We start from the raw sequence: 17,998 nt of genomic DNA, 5'->3' as shown, positions 1-17,998 counted from the left end.
CCCAGAATCTCTGGTGGCACGGCGATGCAGGGGTGGGGTTGTTAGGTGGTGGGGTTGTTAGGTGGTGGGGTTGTTAGGTGGTGGGGTTGTTAGGTGGTGGGGTTGAGGGGCGGACTGAAACAATAATTCAGGCGGAGAATTTGACTCCATCCCAGGCCACCCTGTTCACACAAACCACCAGACCGCTAATTTTGTAGGCTAACCCTATTTGTTGATGTAACGGGTACCAAACTAGTTATACATTTGGTCACTATGTTAATCTGGGAAGAAGGTTACCCACATTACAAAATGCAAACATTTGGGACTGACCAACAAGTAGCCTATCTGAACACTGAGTTTTCAAGGTATGCTATGGCTATGGGTGCCCCCTCATAACCTCTCTAGGAATACACCAATCATAGCACATACAAATGTGCAAGGTATGGCCCCCGATTACAGTCCTACTGATAATCTCATAAATAAAGCACATATTAATCTAAAATCATAGCCTACATGTTTAGGTTTGTGCTCTTAAATTGTAGCTGAAGGTTCCTGCTCTGAGTCTGACTCTGAACTGACCACCACCTCCAGTTCAGCAGGAGCATCTGAAGCTCTAGTGCTGCCGCTGCTTCCTTCCTCCACCTTTACAAAGAAAATACTCTATTATCATACTATCATTAGTGTATCAGTACATTAATACAGCTCTGGGAAAAATTAAGAATGGTCTCTTAATTTGGAGTGGCCTCTTAATTTGGAGTGGTCTCTTAATTTGGAGTGGCCTCTTAATTTTGAGTGGTCTCTTAATTTGGAGTGTTCTCTTAATTTGGAGTGTTCTCTTAATTTGGAGTGGTCTCTTAATTTGGAGCAGTCTCTTAATTTGGAGTGTTCTCTTAATTTGGAGTGTTCTCTTAATTTGGAGTGTCCTCTTAATTTGGAGTGGTCTCTTAATTTGGAGTGGCCTCTTAATTTGGAGTGGTCTCTTAATTTGGAGTGTTCTCTTAATTTGGAGTGGTCTCTTAATTTGGAGTGTTCTCTTAATTTGGAGTGGCCTCTTAATTTGGAGTGGTCTCTTAATTTGGAGCAGTCTCTTAATTTGGAGTGTTCTCTTAATTTGGAGTGTTCTCTTAATTTGGAGTGGTCTCTTAATTTGGAGTGTTCTCTTAATTTGGTCTCTTAATTTGGAGTGTTCTCTTAATTTGGTCTCTTAATTTGGAGTGGTCTCTTAATTTGGAGTGGTCTCTTAATTTGGAGTGGTCTCTTAATTTGGAGTGTTCTCTTAATTTGGAGTGTTCTCTTAATTTGGTCTCTTAATTTGGAGTGTTCTCTTAATTTGGAGTGTTCTCTTAATTTGGAGTGTTCTCTTAATTTGGTCTCTTAATTTGGAGTGTTCTCTTAATTTGGTCTCTTAATTTGGAGTGGTCTCTTAATTTGGAGTGTTCTCTTAATTTGGAGCGGTCTCTTAATTTGGAGTGTTCTCTTAATTTGGAGTGTTCTCTTAATTTGGAGTGTTCTCTTAATTTGGAGTGGTCTCTTAATTTGGAGTGGCCTCTTAATTTGGAGTGTTCTCTTAATTTGGAGTGTTCTCTTAATTTGGAGTGTTCTCTTAATTTGGAGTGTTCTCTTAATTTGGAGTGGTCTCTTAATTTTTTTTTCCCCAGAGCTGTATATTATCGTAGTAAATTGTAATGCTGGTACTAATGGCGCTAATGATCTTTGTCATTGCCTGTGCTGTGTCACACAGGCTACTGTGTTACGTTCATGGATGCATTATGGTAGGTTACTGTAGCCTGTTTCACTGTACAGTGGATGTGCACTTTCCCTCGCTTATGTGGCATGAGTCATGACCGAATCCTGGCAAGTCCATAGTCTAGGTTTACTATGTTTTACTAGTTGAAACATATTGCCTTCAATGTCATATTATGATCGCTATGTTGCACTCATTGCTATGATATAATTCCTCCACGAAGACGTAAGACGTGCAAACTGTTTAGCCTACCTGCCATTGTGTCACTACTTTTAGCTAGGCTACTTAGCTAGCCATGCTGGGTGACGTGTGTGCCAGTGCGTGTGTTTTAGCTAGGCTACTTAGCTAGCCATGCTGGGTGACGTGTGTGCCAGTGCGTGTGTTTTAGCTAGGCTACTTAGCTAGCCATGCTGGGTGACGTGTGTGCCAGTGCGTGTGTTTTAGCTAGTGTTTTTGACTGTGGCAAAGGCCTTTCTGTTTTTTATTCTCTCCCTCTCTGCTCCACTTTTCCCTTTCTGACCATTTCGCCGTGCGACTTGTCTACAATGTTATCGATAGAGAAGCAGGTAGACGGTTGCTATGTGCGTCGTGGAGAGACCTGAGGTCATTTTTGGCACTGGGACACTGCAGCAAGAGTGTGAGAGTCGCACCTGATTCGTGGATTCTCCGTCAACTAATTCCTGCTTGCTATATTATCGCTGGTCAAGTTGACTATTCACAGCAGTCCCAAACGACCCTCAGGTCACCGGGAATGTCCCGGGGCTCCTGACAGCCAGTCCGCCATTGGTGGGGTTGTTAGGTGAGTGGGGTTGTTAGGTAGGTGGGTGGGGTTGTTAGGTGGGTGGGTGTGGTTGTTAGGTGAGCAGGGTTGTTGGGTGGGTGGGTGTGGTTGTTAGGTGAGTGGGGTTGTTAGGTGTGTGGGTGGAGTTGTTAGTTAGGTGAGTGGAGTTGTTCGTTTGGTGAGTGGAGTTGTTAGGTAGATGAGTGGGGTTGTTAGGTAGGTGGGTGGGGTTGTTAGTTATGTGGGTGGGGTTGTTAGGTAGGTGGGTGGGGTTGTTAGGTAGGTGAGTGGGGTTGTTAGGTAGGTGAGTGGGGTTGTTAGGTAGGTGAGTGGGGTTGTTAGTTATGTGGGTGGGGTTGTTAGGTAGGTGAGTGGGGTTGTTAGGTAGGTGAGTGGGGTTGTTAGTTATGTGGGTGGGGTTGTTAGGTAGATGAGTGGGGTTGTTAGGTAGGTGAGTGGGGTTGTTAGGTGGGTGGGGTTGTTAGGTAGGTGGGGTTGTTCGGTAGGTGAGTGTTGTTGTTAAGTAGGTGGGTGGGGTTGTTAGGGAGGTGGGTGGAGGGGTTGTTAGGTGGGTGGGATTGTTAGGTAGATGAGTGGGGTTGTTAGGTAGATGAGTGGGGTTGTTAGATGAGTGGTTGGGGTTGTTAGGTAGGTGAGTGGGGTTGCTAGGTAGGTAGGTGTGGTTGTTAGGTGGGTAGGTGTGGTTGTTAGGTGGGTGGGTGTGGTTGTTAGGTGGGTGGGTGGGGTTGTTAGGTGGGTTGTTAGATAGGTTGGTGGGGTTGTTAGCTGGGTTGTTAGGTAGGTGGGTGAGGTTGTTAGGTGGGTTGTTAGGTAGGTGGGTGAGGTTGTTAGGTGGGTTGTTAGGGTTGAAAAAGGCTACATCTCTACATGACTAAGATGGATAATGTTAAATTGTCCTCTATGTATTTTTCAAGTAAATCTAATGCCCCAAAAATCCTCCGCAGTAAGTGCAGTCCAGCTGTAGAGTACTAAGGAAGCCCAGAAGGTTTCCTCTGTGCCCGCTGACCTCTCCTCCAACCTTATATGGCGCTGGCGTTGGGGTCGTACTTTCGCTTCTTCACATTTCTTCACGTTCAGGGGAGAGTCGGAAAAGAAGACAGGGGTTAATGTCTGGTATATTACAGATTATGGTGGTACAGTAAGTGCACATTGGAGAAGCAGCCACACTCATCTCTAAGACAACAGCAGTCATATCTGGTGGTTTCATAATGGACTGTTCACTGCAGCTAAGGTCTTCAGTGACGTCACTGGAGAGTAGATTCCTGGTATTTATTTGGTACGTTAACTATTGGTATGTTAACTATTGGTATGTTAACTATTGGTATGTTAACTACTGGTACGTTAACTACTGGTACGTTAACTATTGGTATGTTAACTATTGGTATGTTAACTATTGGTATGTTAACTATTGGTATGTTAACTATTGGTATGTTAACTACTGGTACGTTAACTATTGGTATGTTAACTACTGGTACGTTAACTATTGGTATGTTAACTACTGGTACGTTAACTATTGGTACGTTAACTACTGGTGCGTTAACCATTGGTATGTTAACTACTGGTAAGTTAACTATTGGTACGTTAACTATTGGTATGTTAACTATTGGTACATTAACTATTGGTACGTTAACTATTGGTATGTTAACTATTGGTACGTTAACTATTGGTGTGTTAACTATTGGTACGTTAACTATTGGTACGTTAACTATTGGTACGTTAACTATTGGTACGTTAACTATTGGTACTTTAACTAATGGTACGTTAACTACTGGTACGTTAACTATTGGTACGTTAACTACTGGTACGTTAACTATTGGTACGTTAACTACTGGTATGTTAACTATTGGTACGTTAACTATTGGTACGTTAACTATTGGTACGTTAACTATTGGTACGTTAACTACTGGCATATTAACTATTGGTACGTTAACTATTGGTACGTTAACTACTGGTACGTTAACTATTGGTACTTTAACTATTGGTACGTTAACTATTGGTACGTTAACTATTGGTACGTTACCTATTGGTACGTTAACTACTGGTACGTTAACTATTGGTACGTTAACTATTGGTACGTTAACTATTGGTACGTTAACTATTGGTACGTTAACTATTGGTACGTTAACTATTGGTACGTTAACTACTGGTACGTTAACTATTGGTACGTTAACTATTGGTACGTTAACTATTGGTACGTTAACTATTGGTACGTTAACTATTGGTACGTTAACTATTGGTATGTTAACTACTGGTACGTTAACTATTGGTACGTTAACTACTGGTACGTTAACTATTGGTATGTGCAGTGCTTTTATGGTTGTTTATTTGTCAGAAAGACAGTGAGTAAATTAGTCTGCATTGCAATGACACTGATTTTGTGTTTTTCTCATTAGCAACCACAGCATGGTGCTGGAGGCAATGAGAAGAGGCTGTGCTAGTCCATGTGGCGTACAGTTAGCTTTCCAAAACACAAGGACAAGGAGAGGACACAAATCTCTCATTACCATCTTTGACAGGAAAATACACATTTGTTCCATTCAAAACATTAGCATCTGGAAAACCAACAAAAATGTACTCTATAAACGGAGGGAAAGAGGAGACAACGACACATCAACAACAACAACAACCACAAAGACGACAACAACAACAACAAGATAACACCAACAACATGAGTTGGTGCATAACCTCTCTGTAAGTGGCTTGATGTAGCGCTTCTAGCAGTCTGTCATGCACCTGTTTCAATAGTAGGCCAGTTGGAGATGGCTCTATTGATGTGCGTGGTGGGTCATGCAGTACAATGCGCCGTGTGTGTACCAGGTCTGTGAAGCAGGCAGCAATGGCAGCTGTTGTGGGCGGGTCCGGCAGTCCTGCTCTGCTCTAGGGCGGAGCCTGGCCATCCAGGTGGGTGTGGCCAGCCATGACACAAAGGCTGCGGCCAACAATATGGCCCTGGCTTCTCTCTCACCACTTCCGCTTAAACTCTCACCCTCGAACCCTCGTACCGGAGTGAGAAAAAGATGATGGTAGTGATAAGAGTATGGTAACCCAGGAGCATGTCATCCTGGGTTAGGCTCAGCCTTTGTGCAATGAACTGACCTTATCCAAGTAAACATGCAGAAATAAATGTTTTGGTGACAAACATGATGCTTTGCTAACTGGCATGCTTTGGTGGCTGAACTATATTTATCAACTCCATTTCTTTCTTTAGATTAATGGTGTGTAACACCCCTGTTGCCCAACACAACAGGTTGACCAGTGAGCGACTGGCACTTGATGCCTCAGATTAGTGAACACAACACAATGTGTCCAGGAGCTATAATCTGAATGTGTCCAGGACCTATAATCTGAATGTGTCCAGGAGCTATAATCTGAATGTGTCCAGGAGCTATAATCTGAATGTGTCGAAGAGCTATAATCTGAATGTGTCGAGGAGCTATAATCTGAATGTGTCCAGGAGCTATAATCTGAATGTGTCCAGGAGCTATAATCTGAATGTGTCCAGGAGCTATAATCTGAATGTGTCCAGGAGCTATAATCTGAATGTGTCCAGGAGCTATAATCTGAATGTGTCGAAGAGCTATAATCTGAATGTGTCCAGGAGCTATAATCTGAATGTGTCCAGGAGCTATAATCTGAATGTGTCCAGGAGCTATAATCTGAATGTGTCCAGGAGCTATAATCTGAATGTGTCAAAGAGCTATAATCTGAATGTGTCCAGGAGCTATAATCTGAATGTGTCCAGGAGCTATAATCTGAATGTGTCCAGGAGCTATAATCTGAATGTGTCCAGGAGCTATAATCTGAATGTGTCGAAGAGCTATAATCTGAATGTGTCCAGGAGCTATAATCTGAATGTGTCCAGGAGCTATAATCTGAATGTGTCCAGGAGCTATAATCTGAATGTGTCGAAGAGCTATAATCTGAATGTGTCCAGGAGCTATAATCTGAATGTGTCCAGGAGCTATAATCTGAATGTGTCCAGGAGCTATAATCTGAATGTGTCCAGGAGCTATAATCTGAATGTGTCCAGGAGCTATAATCTGAATGTGTCCAGGAGCTATAATCTGAATGTGTCCAGGAGCTATAATCTGAATGTGTCGAAGAGCTATAATCTGAATGTGTCCAGGAGCTACAGTATAATCTTAATGCACATACTAGATTAGTAGTAAGAACAGTTTGGTCTCCAAGTGCTCCTAGCTGATTTAATGATTATTCTGCTTAGCTAGCAGGTTTAGTAACTGTATTGAACATGCACGTCAAACTTTGCACTGTGCCCGTTTTATCAGTTTGAGATTCTGCCACAGACTCACAGATGCCCAACCTCTCCCCCAACATAATCTCTATGGTATTTATTCACCCTATATGATTGATTGTGGACCTTTAAGAAAAGTAAAGGTATCATGAACACATGCAAGATGACTTCAAAACATGTCAGTGTGTGTTTACTGCTTAATGTGCAAGTGATGGTACATTGGACAAACGTGCATCAGGTATGTGTGTGTGTCCCATTCTGTATCAGGTGTGTGCGTGTGTGTGTGTGTGCGTGCGTGTCTGTTTGTCCCTGAGTCCATGTCCGTATTCTGTAGCAGGAGCTCAAACACTGGTGTCTATATGCAACAGCAGGGGATGCCAGAGTCATGGAGAAGAGGCGTGTGGTGTGTTGCTTACTTAAAGCCCCATCCGGTCCCCCCCAGCACTATGGCAGCCACCAGGATGGCACCGGCGATGGAGCCTATTATAAGATTGGTGGCACTAGGACCTGCAAAGGGTTATGGGGGAGAAAGACATGAATGACTCACGTATGGTATATTTTTTGCATGCTTATAAGGACCTTCTACTCAACGTTGCCGTGGTAGTAGTGATTATCAGGACCTTCTACTCAACGTTGCCGTGGTAGTAGTGATTATCAGGACCTTCTACTCAACGTTACCGTGGTAGTAGTGATTATCAGGACCTTCTACTTAACGTCACCGTGGTAGTAGTGATTATCAGGACCTTCTACTCAACGTCGCCGTGGTAGTAGTGATTATCAGGACCTTCTACTCAACGTCACCGTGGTAGTAGTGATTATCAGGACCTTCTACTCAACGTCACCGTGGTAGTAGTAATTATCAGGACCTTCTACTCAACGTCACCGTGGTAGTAGTGATTATCAGGACCTTCTACTCAAAATTACTGTGGTAGCAGTGATCTGATGTGATGTGGCACTTTGCTTGTAAATTAAATGGACAAGTCTACATCTCAGGGGCCCTATTGCCTACAGGTGGAGGTACTGTAAGAGGGTTTGAAAAGACTGAGACCACTACATTAAAAAGTTGGCCAGAAAAAAATGGTCCCGATAAACATGGTCGTTAGCGCATAACAAATCTCGGGAGATCATAAACCTCTCTTACTGTATTATCTTAGACTGAGAGATGTTTTACTCCTTTATGGCAGCATGTACCTAGCTACAGTCTCAGCCTAACCTACATTAGCTTCCTATGACAGGCTGCATGACGTTAGTGACAGGTGATCTATATGCGGATAAATGACCACATTGGATCTCTTTGGGAGTCCTAGTCACCACTCACAGACAGGATACAGTATCTCACGACGGTTCACTTCTCTTGACCGGGGTCTATCTCCATCTCTATCTCTGAAGTGCTCATATTTAGTCAAACTTACAGATATTGCATTTTTTTTCTTCTTGAGGCGATCTGCACCTCTTTGTGTTCAGTCCGTCATCTTCCTCAAACCGCCACTAACATTATTCTATAACAAAGAACGCTGTTTGTTCTTTGTTACAGAGCCAAACATATTGGAGAAGTGGTTTATCCATACATTATCCATCTTCATTTTGGATAGATAACTCTTCGTGTTGTTATTTGTTTGGAGTTTTCCGATTTTTACCAGAAGTGGTTAGATTCTATAGATTCTTCAATTACATTGAGCTGATTTCTGAAGTGCTGTTCATTCTTTTCCCGTAGTGTATTTCTGTATTAGTGATTCACCATAGTGACGGCATAGGCTCAGGTTTTCTGGGTCTCTATGTTTTGCAATTTCTTTCTTAGGTTTTTGCCTTCTTCATCAAACCATTTGCCCTTGTTGTTAATTTTTTGTTGTTGCCTGTTTGCAATGTTTTGATGTGATAGGGAGGCTAAGAGGTCAAATATACTGTTTAGGTGTTCTACTATGACAGTGAAACGTTTTGTCTAGGAAGTTGTCTAGAAGGGATTGATGTCTATATCTGTGATGATGGTGATATCATGATGTCTGTATCTGTGATGATATCATGATGTCTATATCTGTGATGATGGTGATATCATGATGTCTATATCTGTGATGATGGTGATATCATGATGTCTGTATCTGTGATGATATCATGATGTCTATATCTGTGATGATGGTGATATCATGATGTCTATATCTGTGATGATGGTGATATCATGATGTCTGTATCTGTGATGATATCATGATGTCTATATCTGTGATGATGGTGATATCATGATGTCTATATCTGTGATGATGGTGATATCATGATGTCTGTATCTGTGATGATATCATGATGTCTATATCTGTGATGATGGTGATATCATGATGTCTATATCTGTGATGATGGTGATATCATGATGTCTATATCTGTGATGATGGTGATATCATGATGTCTATATCTGTGATGATATCATGATGTCTATATCTGTGATGATGGTGATATCATGATGTCTATATCTGTGATGATGGTGATATCATGATGTCTGTATCTGTGATGATATCATGATGTCTATATCTGTGATGATGGTGATATCATGATGTCTATATCTGTGATGATATCATGATGTCTGTATCTGTGATGATATCATGATGTCTGTATCTGTGATGATATCATGATGTCTATATCTGTGATGATGGTGATATCATGATGTCTATATCTGTGATGATATCATGATGTCTGTATCTGTGATGATATCATGATGTCTATATCTGTGATGATGGTGATATCATGATGTCTATATCTGTGATGATATCATGATGTCTATATCTGTGATGATATCATGATGTCTGTATCTGTGATGATATCATGATGTCTGTATCTGTGATGATATCATGATGTCTATATCTGTGATGATGGTGATATCATGATGTCTATATCTGTGATGATATCATGATGTCTGTATCTGTGATGATATCATGATGTCTATATCTGTGATGATATCATGATGTCTGTATCTGTGATGATATCATGATGTCTGTATCTGTGATGATATCATGATGTCTATATCTGTGATGATATCATGATGTCTATATCTGTGATGATATCATGATGTCTGTATCTGTGATGATGGTGATATCATGATGTCTATATCTGTGATGATGGTGATATCATGATGTCTATATCTGTGATGATATCATGATGTCTGTATCTGTGATGATATCATGATGTCTGTATCTGTGATGATATCATGATGTCTATATCTGTGATGATGGTGATATCATGATGTCTATATCTGTGATGATATCATGATGTCTGTATCTGTGATGATATCATGATGTCTATATCTGTGATGATATCATGATGTCTATATCTGTGGTGATATCATGATGTCTGTATCTGTGATGATATCATGATGTCTGTATCTGTGATGATGGTGATATCATGATGTCTATATCTGTGATGATATCATGATGTCTGTATCTGTGATGATGGTGATATCATGATGTCTATATCTGTGATGATGGTGATATCATGATGTCTGTATCTGTGATGATATCATGATGTCTGTATCTGTGATGATATCATGATGTCTATATCTGTGATGATATCATGATGTCTATATCTGTGATGATGGTGATATCATGATGTCTGTATCTGTGATGATATCATGATGTCTGTATCTGTGATGATATCATGATGTCTGTATCTGTGGTGATATCATGATGTCTGTATCTGTGATGATATCATGATGTCTATATCTGTGATGATGGTGATATCATGATGTCTATATCTGTGATGATGGTGATATCATGATGTCTATATCTGTGATGATATCATGATGTCTGTATCTGTGATGATATCATGATGTCTGTATCTGTGATGATATCATGATGTCTGTATCTGTGATGATATCATGATGTCTATATCTGTGATGATATCATGATGTCTATATCTGTGATGATATCATGATGTCTGTATCTGTGATGATATCATGATGTCTATATCTGTGATGATGGTGATATCATGATGTCTATATCTGTGATGATATCATGATGTCTATATCTGTGATGATGGTGATATCATGATGTCTATATCTGTGATGATATCATGATGTCTATATCTGTGATGATATCATGATGTCTATATCTGTGATGATATCATGATGTCTGTATCTGTGATGATGGTGATATCATGATGTCTGTATCTGTGATGATGGTGATATCATGATGTCTATATCTGTGATGATATCATGATGTCTATATCTGTGGTGATATCATGATGTCTGTATCTGTGATGATATCATGATGTCTGTATCTGTGATGATGGTGATATCATGATGTCTATATCTGTGATGATATCATGATGTCTGTATCTGTGATGATGGTGATATCATGATGTCTGTATCTGTGATGATGGTGATATCATGATGTCTATATCTGTGATGATATCATGATGTCTGTATCTGTGATGATGGTGATATCATGATGTCTATATCTGTGATGATGGTGATATCATGATGTCTATATCTGTGATGATATCATGATGTCTGTATCTGTGATGATATCATGATGTCTATATCTGTGATGATATCATGATGTCTATATCTGTGATGATGGTGATATCATGATGTCTGTATCTGTGATGATATCATGATGTCTGTATCTGTGATGATATCATGATGTCTGTATCTGTGGTGATATCATGATGTCTGTATCTGTGATGATATCATGATGTCTATATCTGTGATGATGGTGATATCATGATGTCTATATCTGTGATGATGGTGATATCATGATGTCTATATCTGTGATGATATCATGATGTCTGTATCTGTGATGATATCATGATGTCTATATCTGTGATGATATCATGATGTCTATATCTGTGATGATGGTGATATCATGATGTCTGTATCTGTGATGATATCATGATGTCTGTATCTGTGATGATATCATGATGTCTGTATCTGTGGTGATATCATGATGTCTGTATCTGTGATGATATCATGATGTCTATATCTGTGATGATGGTGATATCATGATGTCTATATCTGTGATGATGGTGATATCATGATGTCTATATCTGTGATGATATCATGATGTCTGTATCTGTGATGATATCATGATGTCTGTATCTGTGATGATATCATGATGTCTATATCTGTGATGATGGTGATATCATGATGTCTATATCTGTGATGATATCATGATGTCTGTATCTGTGATGATATCATGATGTCTATATCTGTGATGATGGTGATATCATGATGTCTATATCTGTGATGATATCATGATGTCTATATCTGTGATGATGGTGATATCATGATGTCTATATCTGTGATGATATCATGATGTCTGTATCTGTGATGATATCATGATGTCTATATCTGTGATGATATCATGATGTCTGTATCTGTGATGATATCATGATGTCTATATCTGTGATGATATCATGATGTCTGTATCTGTGATGATGGTGATATCATGATGTCTGTATCTGTGATGATATCATGATGTCTATATCTGTGATGATATTAGAGGCCACAGCTACAGCACCTATTCACCTGGGAATCATTAGATGTATCTGTGTGCCTATTCCAGAATAATAACTTTAATGATTAGAATCATATTGATTTGTTTAGCACCTTTCATACAAGCATCAGCAACTTAAAGTGCTGTTAAAATTAGCACTTAAAAAAAACTATAAAATAGCACAATAAAACAATAAGAGCAACAAAAGCAGATATAAAATATATATATATTTGAAAGTTAAAAAAGGATTAAAAACATTTATAAATGAAAAACAGTCAAAGAATAATTAAAAGGCACACTAGTTAAATGCCATAGCCATCTTCAAGGACCTTCCATTCACTTTGACATGTGCAAATGTTCTGTGACATGTACAGTTGAAGTCGGAAGTTGACATACACTTAGGTTGAGGTCATTAAAACTTGTTTTTCAACCACTCCACACATTTCTTGTTAACAAATTATATTTTTGGCATGTCGGTTAGGACATCTCCTTTGTGCATGACACAAGTCATTTTTCTAACAATTGTTTACAGACAGATTATTTCACTTACAATTCACAAGTCCAGTGGGTCAGAAGTTTACATACGTTAAGTTGACTGTGCCTTTAAACAGCTTGGAAAATTCCAGGAAATTATGTCATGGCTTTAGAAGCTTCTGATTTAGAAGCTAATTGACAGTACTTGAGTCAATTGGAGGTGTACCTGTGGATGTATTTCAAGGCCTACCTTCAAACTCAGTGCCTCTTTGCTTGACATCATGGGAAAATCAAAAGAAATCAGCCAAGACCTCAGAAAAATAATTGTAGACCCTCACAAATCTGGTTCATCCTTGGGAGCAATTTCCAAACGCCTGAAGGTACCACATTCATCTGTACAAACAATAGTACGCAAGTATAAACACTATGGGACCACACAGCCGTCATACAGCTCAGGAAGGAGACGTGTTCTGTCTCCTAGAGATGAACGTACTTTGGGCGAAAGGTGCAAATCAATCCCAGAACAACAGCAAAGGACCTTGTGAAGATGCTGGAGGAAACAGGTACAAAAGTATCTATATCCACAGTAAAACGAGGCCTATATCGACATAACCTGAAAGGCTAACAAGTTAAACCATTTAAAGCCAATGCTACCAAATACTAATTGAGTGTATGTAAACTTCTGACCCACTGGAAATGTGATGAAAGAAATAAAAGCTGAAATAAATCATTATCTCTACTATTATTCTGACGTTTCACATTCTTAAAATGGTGGTGGTGATCCTAACTGACCTAAGACAGGGAATTTGTACTAGGATTAAATGTCAGGAATTGTGAAAACTGAGTTTAAATGTAGTCGGCTAAGGTGTATGTAAACGTCTGACTTCAACTGTAGCTCTGATCTTTAGACAGAAGAAGGTATTTGGAAACTAACTGCCGTAAATCTGATCTAAAAGTCAAAGGAATGATTCTAGTCAGGGAAGCATGTTACTTTAGTCTACCATAGATAGGTTCTGAAAACGAGTAGGAAACAAACCTTTTGGTTCTTCGTCTTCTGTGGGTGCAGGCTCCTTGGGAGGGTCGGGCATGCTGCAGTCAGTCCCCGCCCAGGTGGTGTCACAGGTGCACGTCGCCTCGTTGTTACACACCTGGCCAGGTAGGACAAAGGGAGGAAGAGAGGCGGCAGGGAGGAATTCATTAATCTACGCTCCATGACAAATGAATACGTCATCCTTGTTAAACTCGTACCCAGGCTCAATTGCTACTGCATGCTGGGGATTTTACACGATTGGTGAAATTGTAGTGAATAATTCACCTGCTGACACTGTGTCATTGGAGAAATCATTGTGGGCCCTAATGGCTAATAACAAAGCCTTCAAGGTTGTAATTCTGGGCTCGGGTCATATGGGTACACCTAGAGCAGGGATCATCAACTAGATTCAGCGTCATACGGGTACACCTAGAGCAGGGATCATCAACTAGATTCAGCTTCATATGGGTACACCTAGAGCAGGGATCATCAACTAGATTCAGCGTCATACGGGTACACCTAGAGCAGGGATCATCAACTAGATTCAGCTTCATATGGGTACACCTAGAGCAGGGATCAACTAGATTCAGCGTCATATGGGTACACCTAGAGCAGGGATCAACTAGATTCAGCGTCATATGGGTACACCTAGAGCAGGGATCAACTAGATTCAGCGTCATATGGGTACACCTAGAGCAGGGATCAACTAGATTCAGCGTCATATGGGTACACCTAGAGCAGGGATCAACTAGATTCAGCGTCATATGGGTACACCTAGAGCAGGGATCAACTAGATTCAGCGTCATATGGGTACACCTAGAGCAGGGATCAACTAGATTCAGCGTCATATGGGTACACCTAGAGCAGGGATCAACTAGATTCAGCGTCATATGGGTACACCTAGAGCAGGGATCAACTAGATTCAGCGTCATATGGGTACACCTAGAGCAGGGATCAACTAGATTCAGCGTCATATGGGTACACCTAGAGCAGGGATCAACTAGATTCAGCGTCATATGGGTACACCTAGAGCAGGGATCAACTAGATTCAGCGTCATATGGGTACACCTAGAGCAGGGATCATCAACTAGATTCAGCTTCATTTGGGTACACCTAGAGCAGGGATCAACTAGATTCAGCTTCATTTGGGTACACCTAGAGCAGGGATCATCAACTAGATTCAGCTTCATTTGGGTACACCTAGAGCAGGGATCAACTAGATTCAGCTTCATATGGGTACACCTAGAGCAGGGATCATCAACTAGATTCAGCTTCATTTGGGTACACCTAGAGCAGGGATCAACTAGATTCAGCTTCATTTGGGTACACCTAGAGCAGGGATCAACTAGATTCAGCTTCATATGGTACACCTAGAGCAGGGATCAACTAGATTCAGCTTCATATGGGTACACCTAGAGCAGGGATCATCTAGATTCAGCTTCATATGGGTACACCTAGAGCAGGGATCAACTAGATTCAGCTTCATTTGGGTACACCTAGAGCAGGGATCATCAACTAGATTCAGCTTCATATGGGTACACCTAGAGCAGGGATCATCAACTAGATTCAGCTTCATATGGGTACACCTAGAGCAGGGATCAACTAGATTCAGCTTCATATGGGTACACCTAGAGCAGGGATCATCAACTAGATTCAGCTTCATATGGGTACACCTAGAGCAGGGATCATCAACTAGATTCAGCTTCATATGGGTACACCTAGAGCAGGGATCATCAACTAGATTCAGCTTCATATGGGTACACCTAGAGCAGGGATCATCAACTAGATTCAGCTTCATATGGGTACACCTAGAGCAGGGATCAACTAGATTCAGCGTCATATGGGTACACCTAGAGCAGGGATCATCAACTAGATTCAGCTTCATATGGGTACACCTAGAGCAGGGATCATCAACTAGATTCAGCTTCATATGGGTACACCTAGAGCAGGGATCAACTAGATTCAGCTTCATATGGGTACACCTAGAGCAGGGATCATCAACTAGATTCAGCTTCATATGGGTACACCTAGAGCAGGGATCAACTAGATTCAGCGTCATATGGGTACACCTAGAGCAGGGATCAACTAGATTCAGCGTCATATGGGTACACCTAGAGCAGGGATCAACTAGATTCAGCGTCATATGGGTACACCTAGAGCAGGGATCAACTAGATTCAGCGTCATATGGGTACACCTAGAGCAGGGATCAACTAGATTCAGCGTCATATGGGTACACCTAGAGCAGGGATCATCAACTAGATTCAGCTTCATTTGGGTACACCTAGAGCAGGGATCATCAACTAGATTCAGCTTCATATGGGTACACCTAGAGCAGGGATCAACTAGATTCAGCGTCATATGGGTACACCTAGAGCAGGGATCATCAACTAGATTCAGCTTCATTTGGGTACACCTAGAGCAGGGATCATCAACTAGATTCAGCTTCATTTGGGTACACCTAGAGCAGGGATCATCAACTAGATTCAGCTTCATATGGGTACACCTAGAGCAGGGATCATCAACTAGATTCAGCTTCATTTGGGTACACCTAGAGCAGGGATCATCAACTAGATTCAGCTTCATATGGGTACACCTAGAGCAGGGATCAACTAGATTCAGCTTCATATGGTACACCTAGAGCAGGGATCATCAACTAGATTCAGCTTCATTTGGGTACACCTAGAGCAGGGATCATCAACTAGATTCAGCTGCAGGATCATTTGTGGACTGCAAATTGACCACAAGAAGCCCAAACAGATATGTTTGACTAAAACATAATCATTTCAAACCTTACATTTGTTTCCAATCACGTTGTGTCTCTATTATGTGTGGGAAATACTTGGGAACAAATTTCTTAAATGAAAATCACTTGGTGCTGTTTTTTTTTACAGTCTTTTAATGTCCAACACTGCCCCCCCCTCCCAGAAAACTTAAACAAACCACAGGCCAAATTCATCCCGCGGGCCGCCAGCTCCCCTGGACTCACCCCGTGGGATGAGCACACCTGGCCGTTGGGCCCGCTGGGGCAGGTGCTCATGTTGAGGGACTGGATGGGCAGACACTTGTGGTCAAGGCACATCATGGACGGCCCACAGGGCGCTCCGTCCTCCACATAGCCTAAGTCAGTCTCATCGTCCAAAATAACATGGCCACCACTGGAGAGAGAGAGAGAGAGAGAGAGAGACCATAGAAAGAGACCAGAGAGAGAGAGAGACCATAGAGAGAGACCAGAGAGAGAGAGAGAGAGAGAGACCATAGAGAGAGACCAGAGAGAGAGACCATAGAGAGAGACCAGAGAGAGAGAGAGAGAGAGAGAGAGAGAGAGAGAGAGAGAGAGAGAGAGAGAGAGACCATAGAGAGAGAGAGAGAGACCATAGAGAGAGAGAGAGAGACCATAGAGAGAGAGAGACCATAGAGAGGGAGAGACCATAGAGAGGGAGAGAGACCATAGAGAGAGAGAGAGAGACCATAGAGAGAGAGAGAAACAGAGAGTGAGAGAGACCATAGAGAGAGACCAGAGAGAGAGAGAGACCATAGAGAGAGAGAGAGAGTTAGTATCCGTATGTTGTCTCTGTGGCGTTGACAGGTGAGGAGGTTGTATCCACCTGCAGTTCACCGGCCTGCCCTGATGGTTGAAGGAGGTACGAGTGATGTCTCCCTTCATCATGCCGATGCGGGGGTCGTGTCCGATGTTACTGCACAGCAGGAACCCACAGAACACATCACTGCAGAGGGAGAATCGGAGACGTTGCAACACTGTATATATACGTAATATGACATTTGTAATGTCTTTATTGTTTTGAAACTTCTGTATGTGTAATGTTCCCTGTTAATTTTGATTGTTTATTTCACTTTTGTATATTATCTACCTCACTTGCTTTGGCAGTGTTAACACATGTTTCCCATGCCAATAAAGCCCCTTGAATTGAATTGACTAAGGGAACATTGACAATTTGTGAATACTACATTTGATGTAGAACAGACACAGCAGAATTTGACTATTTGTTCTGGTATAGTACATGACTACAGTGTACACCAGTGTATATTTGGTATCAGCTGTAAAACTCACTGCTTGCTGCACTGGAGCCACTTTTCTCCATCCTTTCCACAGTTACCCTTCTCGGTTCCTTCTGTGTTTAGCTTCTCGTAGCAGAACTTCTCAGACGCTCCCGCCTCTGCACAAGGAGGTAACACAGGAGAGGAGAAAGGGAGGAGGATGACCACACCTCACTACAAGCTAATATC

At 41.3% G+C, this 17,998-nt stretch overlaps 1 protein-coding gene across 6 annotated transcripts in view; it reads right to left on the bottom strand.

Moving 5' to 3' along the window:
- Positions 1-3,073: 3,073 nt before the first annotated feature.
- Positions 3,074-17,998, bottom strand: part of LOC124003994 (disintegrin and metalloproteinase domain-containing protein 23-like) — a 59,410-nt gene continuing 44,485 nt past the window's right edge. For 3 of the 6 annotated variants that reach the window (XM_046313043.1, XM_046314426.1, XM_046313663.1), the window contains exons 21-26: positions 17,823-17,928; positions 17,359-17,478; positions 16,740-16,908; positions 13,759-13,870; positions 7,194-7,284; positions 3,074-3,590 (exon numbers count right to left, since the gene is read on the bottom strand). In XM_046313043.1, the coding sequence (XP_046168999.1) occupies positions 3,545-3,590; positions 7,194-7,284; positions 13,759-13,870; positions 16,740-16,908; positions 17,359-17,478; positions 17,823-17,928 (644 nt within the window). In that variant the 3' untranslated portion in view covers positions 3,074-3,544. Of the gene's footprint in view, positions 3,591-5,258; positions 5,521-7,189; positions 7,285-13,758; positions 13,871-16,739; positions 16,909-17,358; positions 17,479-17,822; positions 17,929-17,998 lie in introns of those variants that run through there. The other 3 variants (XR_006833684.1, XR_006833722.1, XM_046316040.1) reach the window with 3 other exon arrangements.

The sequence above is a fragment of the Oncorhynchus gorbuscha genome, linkage group LG01 (genome assembly GCF_021184085.1).
Source record: "Oncorhynchus gorbuscha isolate QuinsamMale2020 ecotype Even-year linkage group LG01, OgorEven_v1.0, whole genome shotgun sequence".
Taxonomy (NCBI): domain Eukaryota; kingdom Metazoa; phylum Chordata; class Actinopteri; order Salmoniformes; family Salmonidae; genus Oncorhynchus; species Oncorhynchus gorbuscha.
The sequence above is the reverse complement of the archived record's forward strand: the minus strand, read 5'-3'. Positions and strand labels throughout refer to the sequence as shown.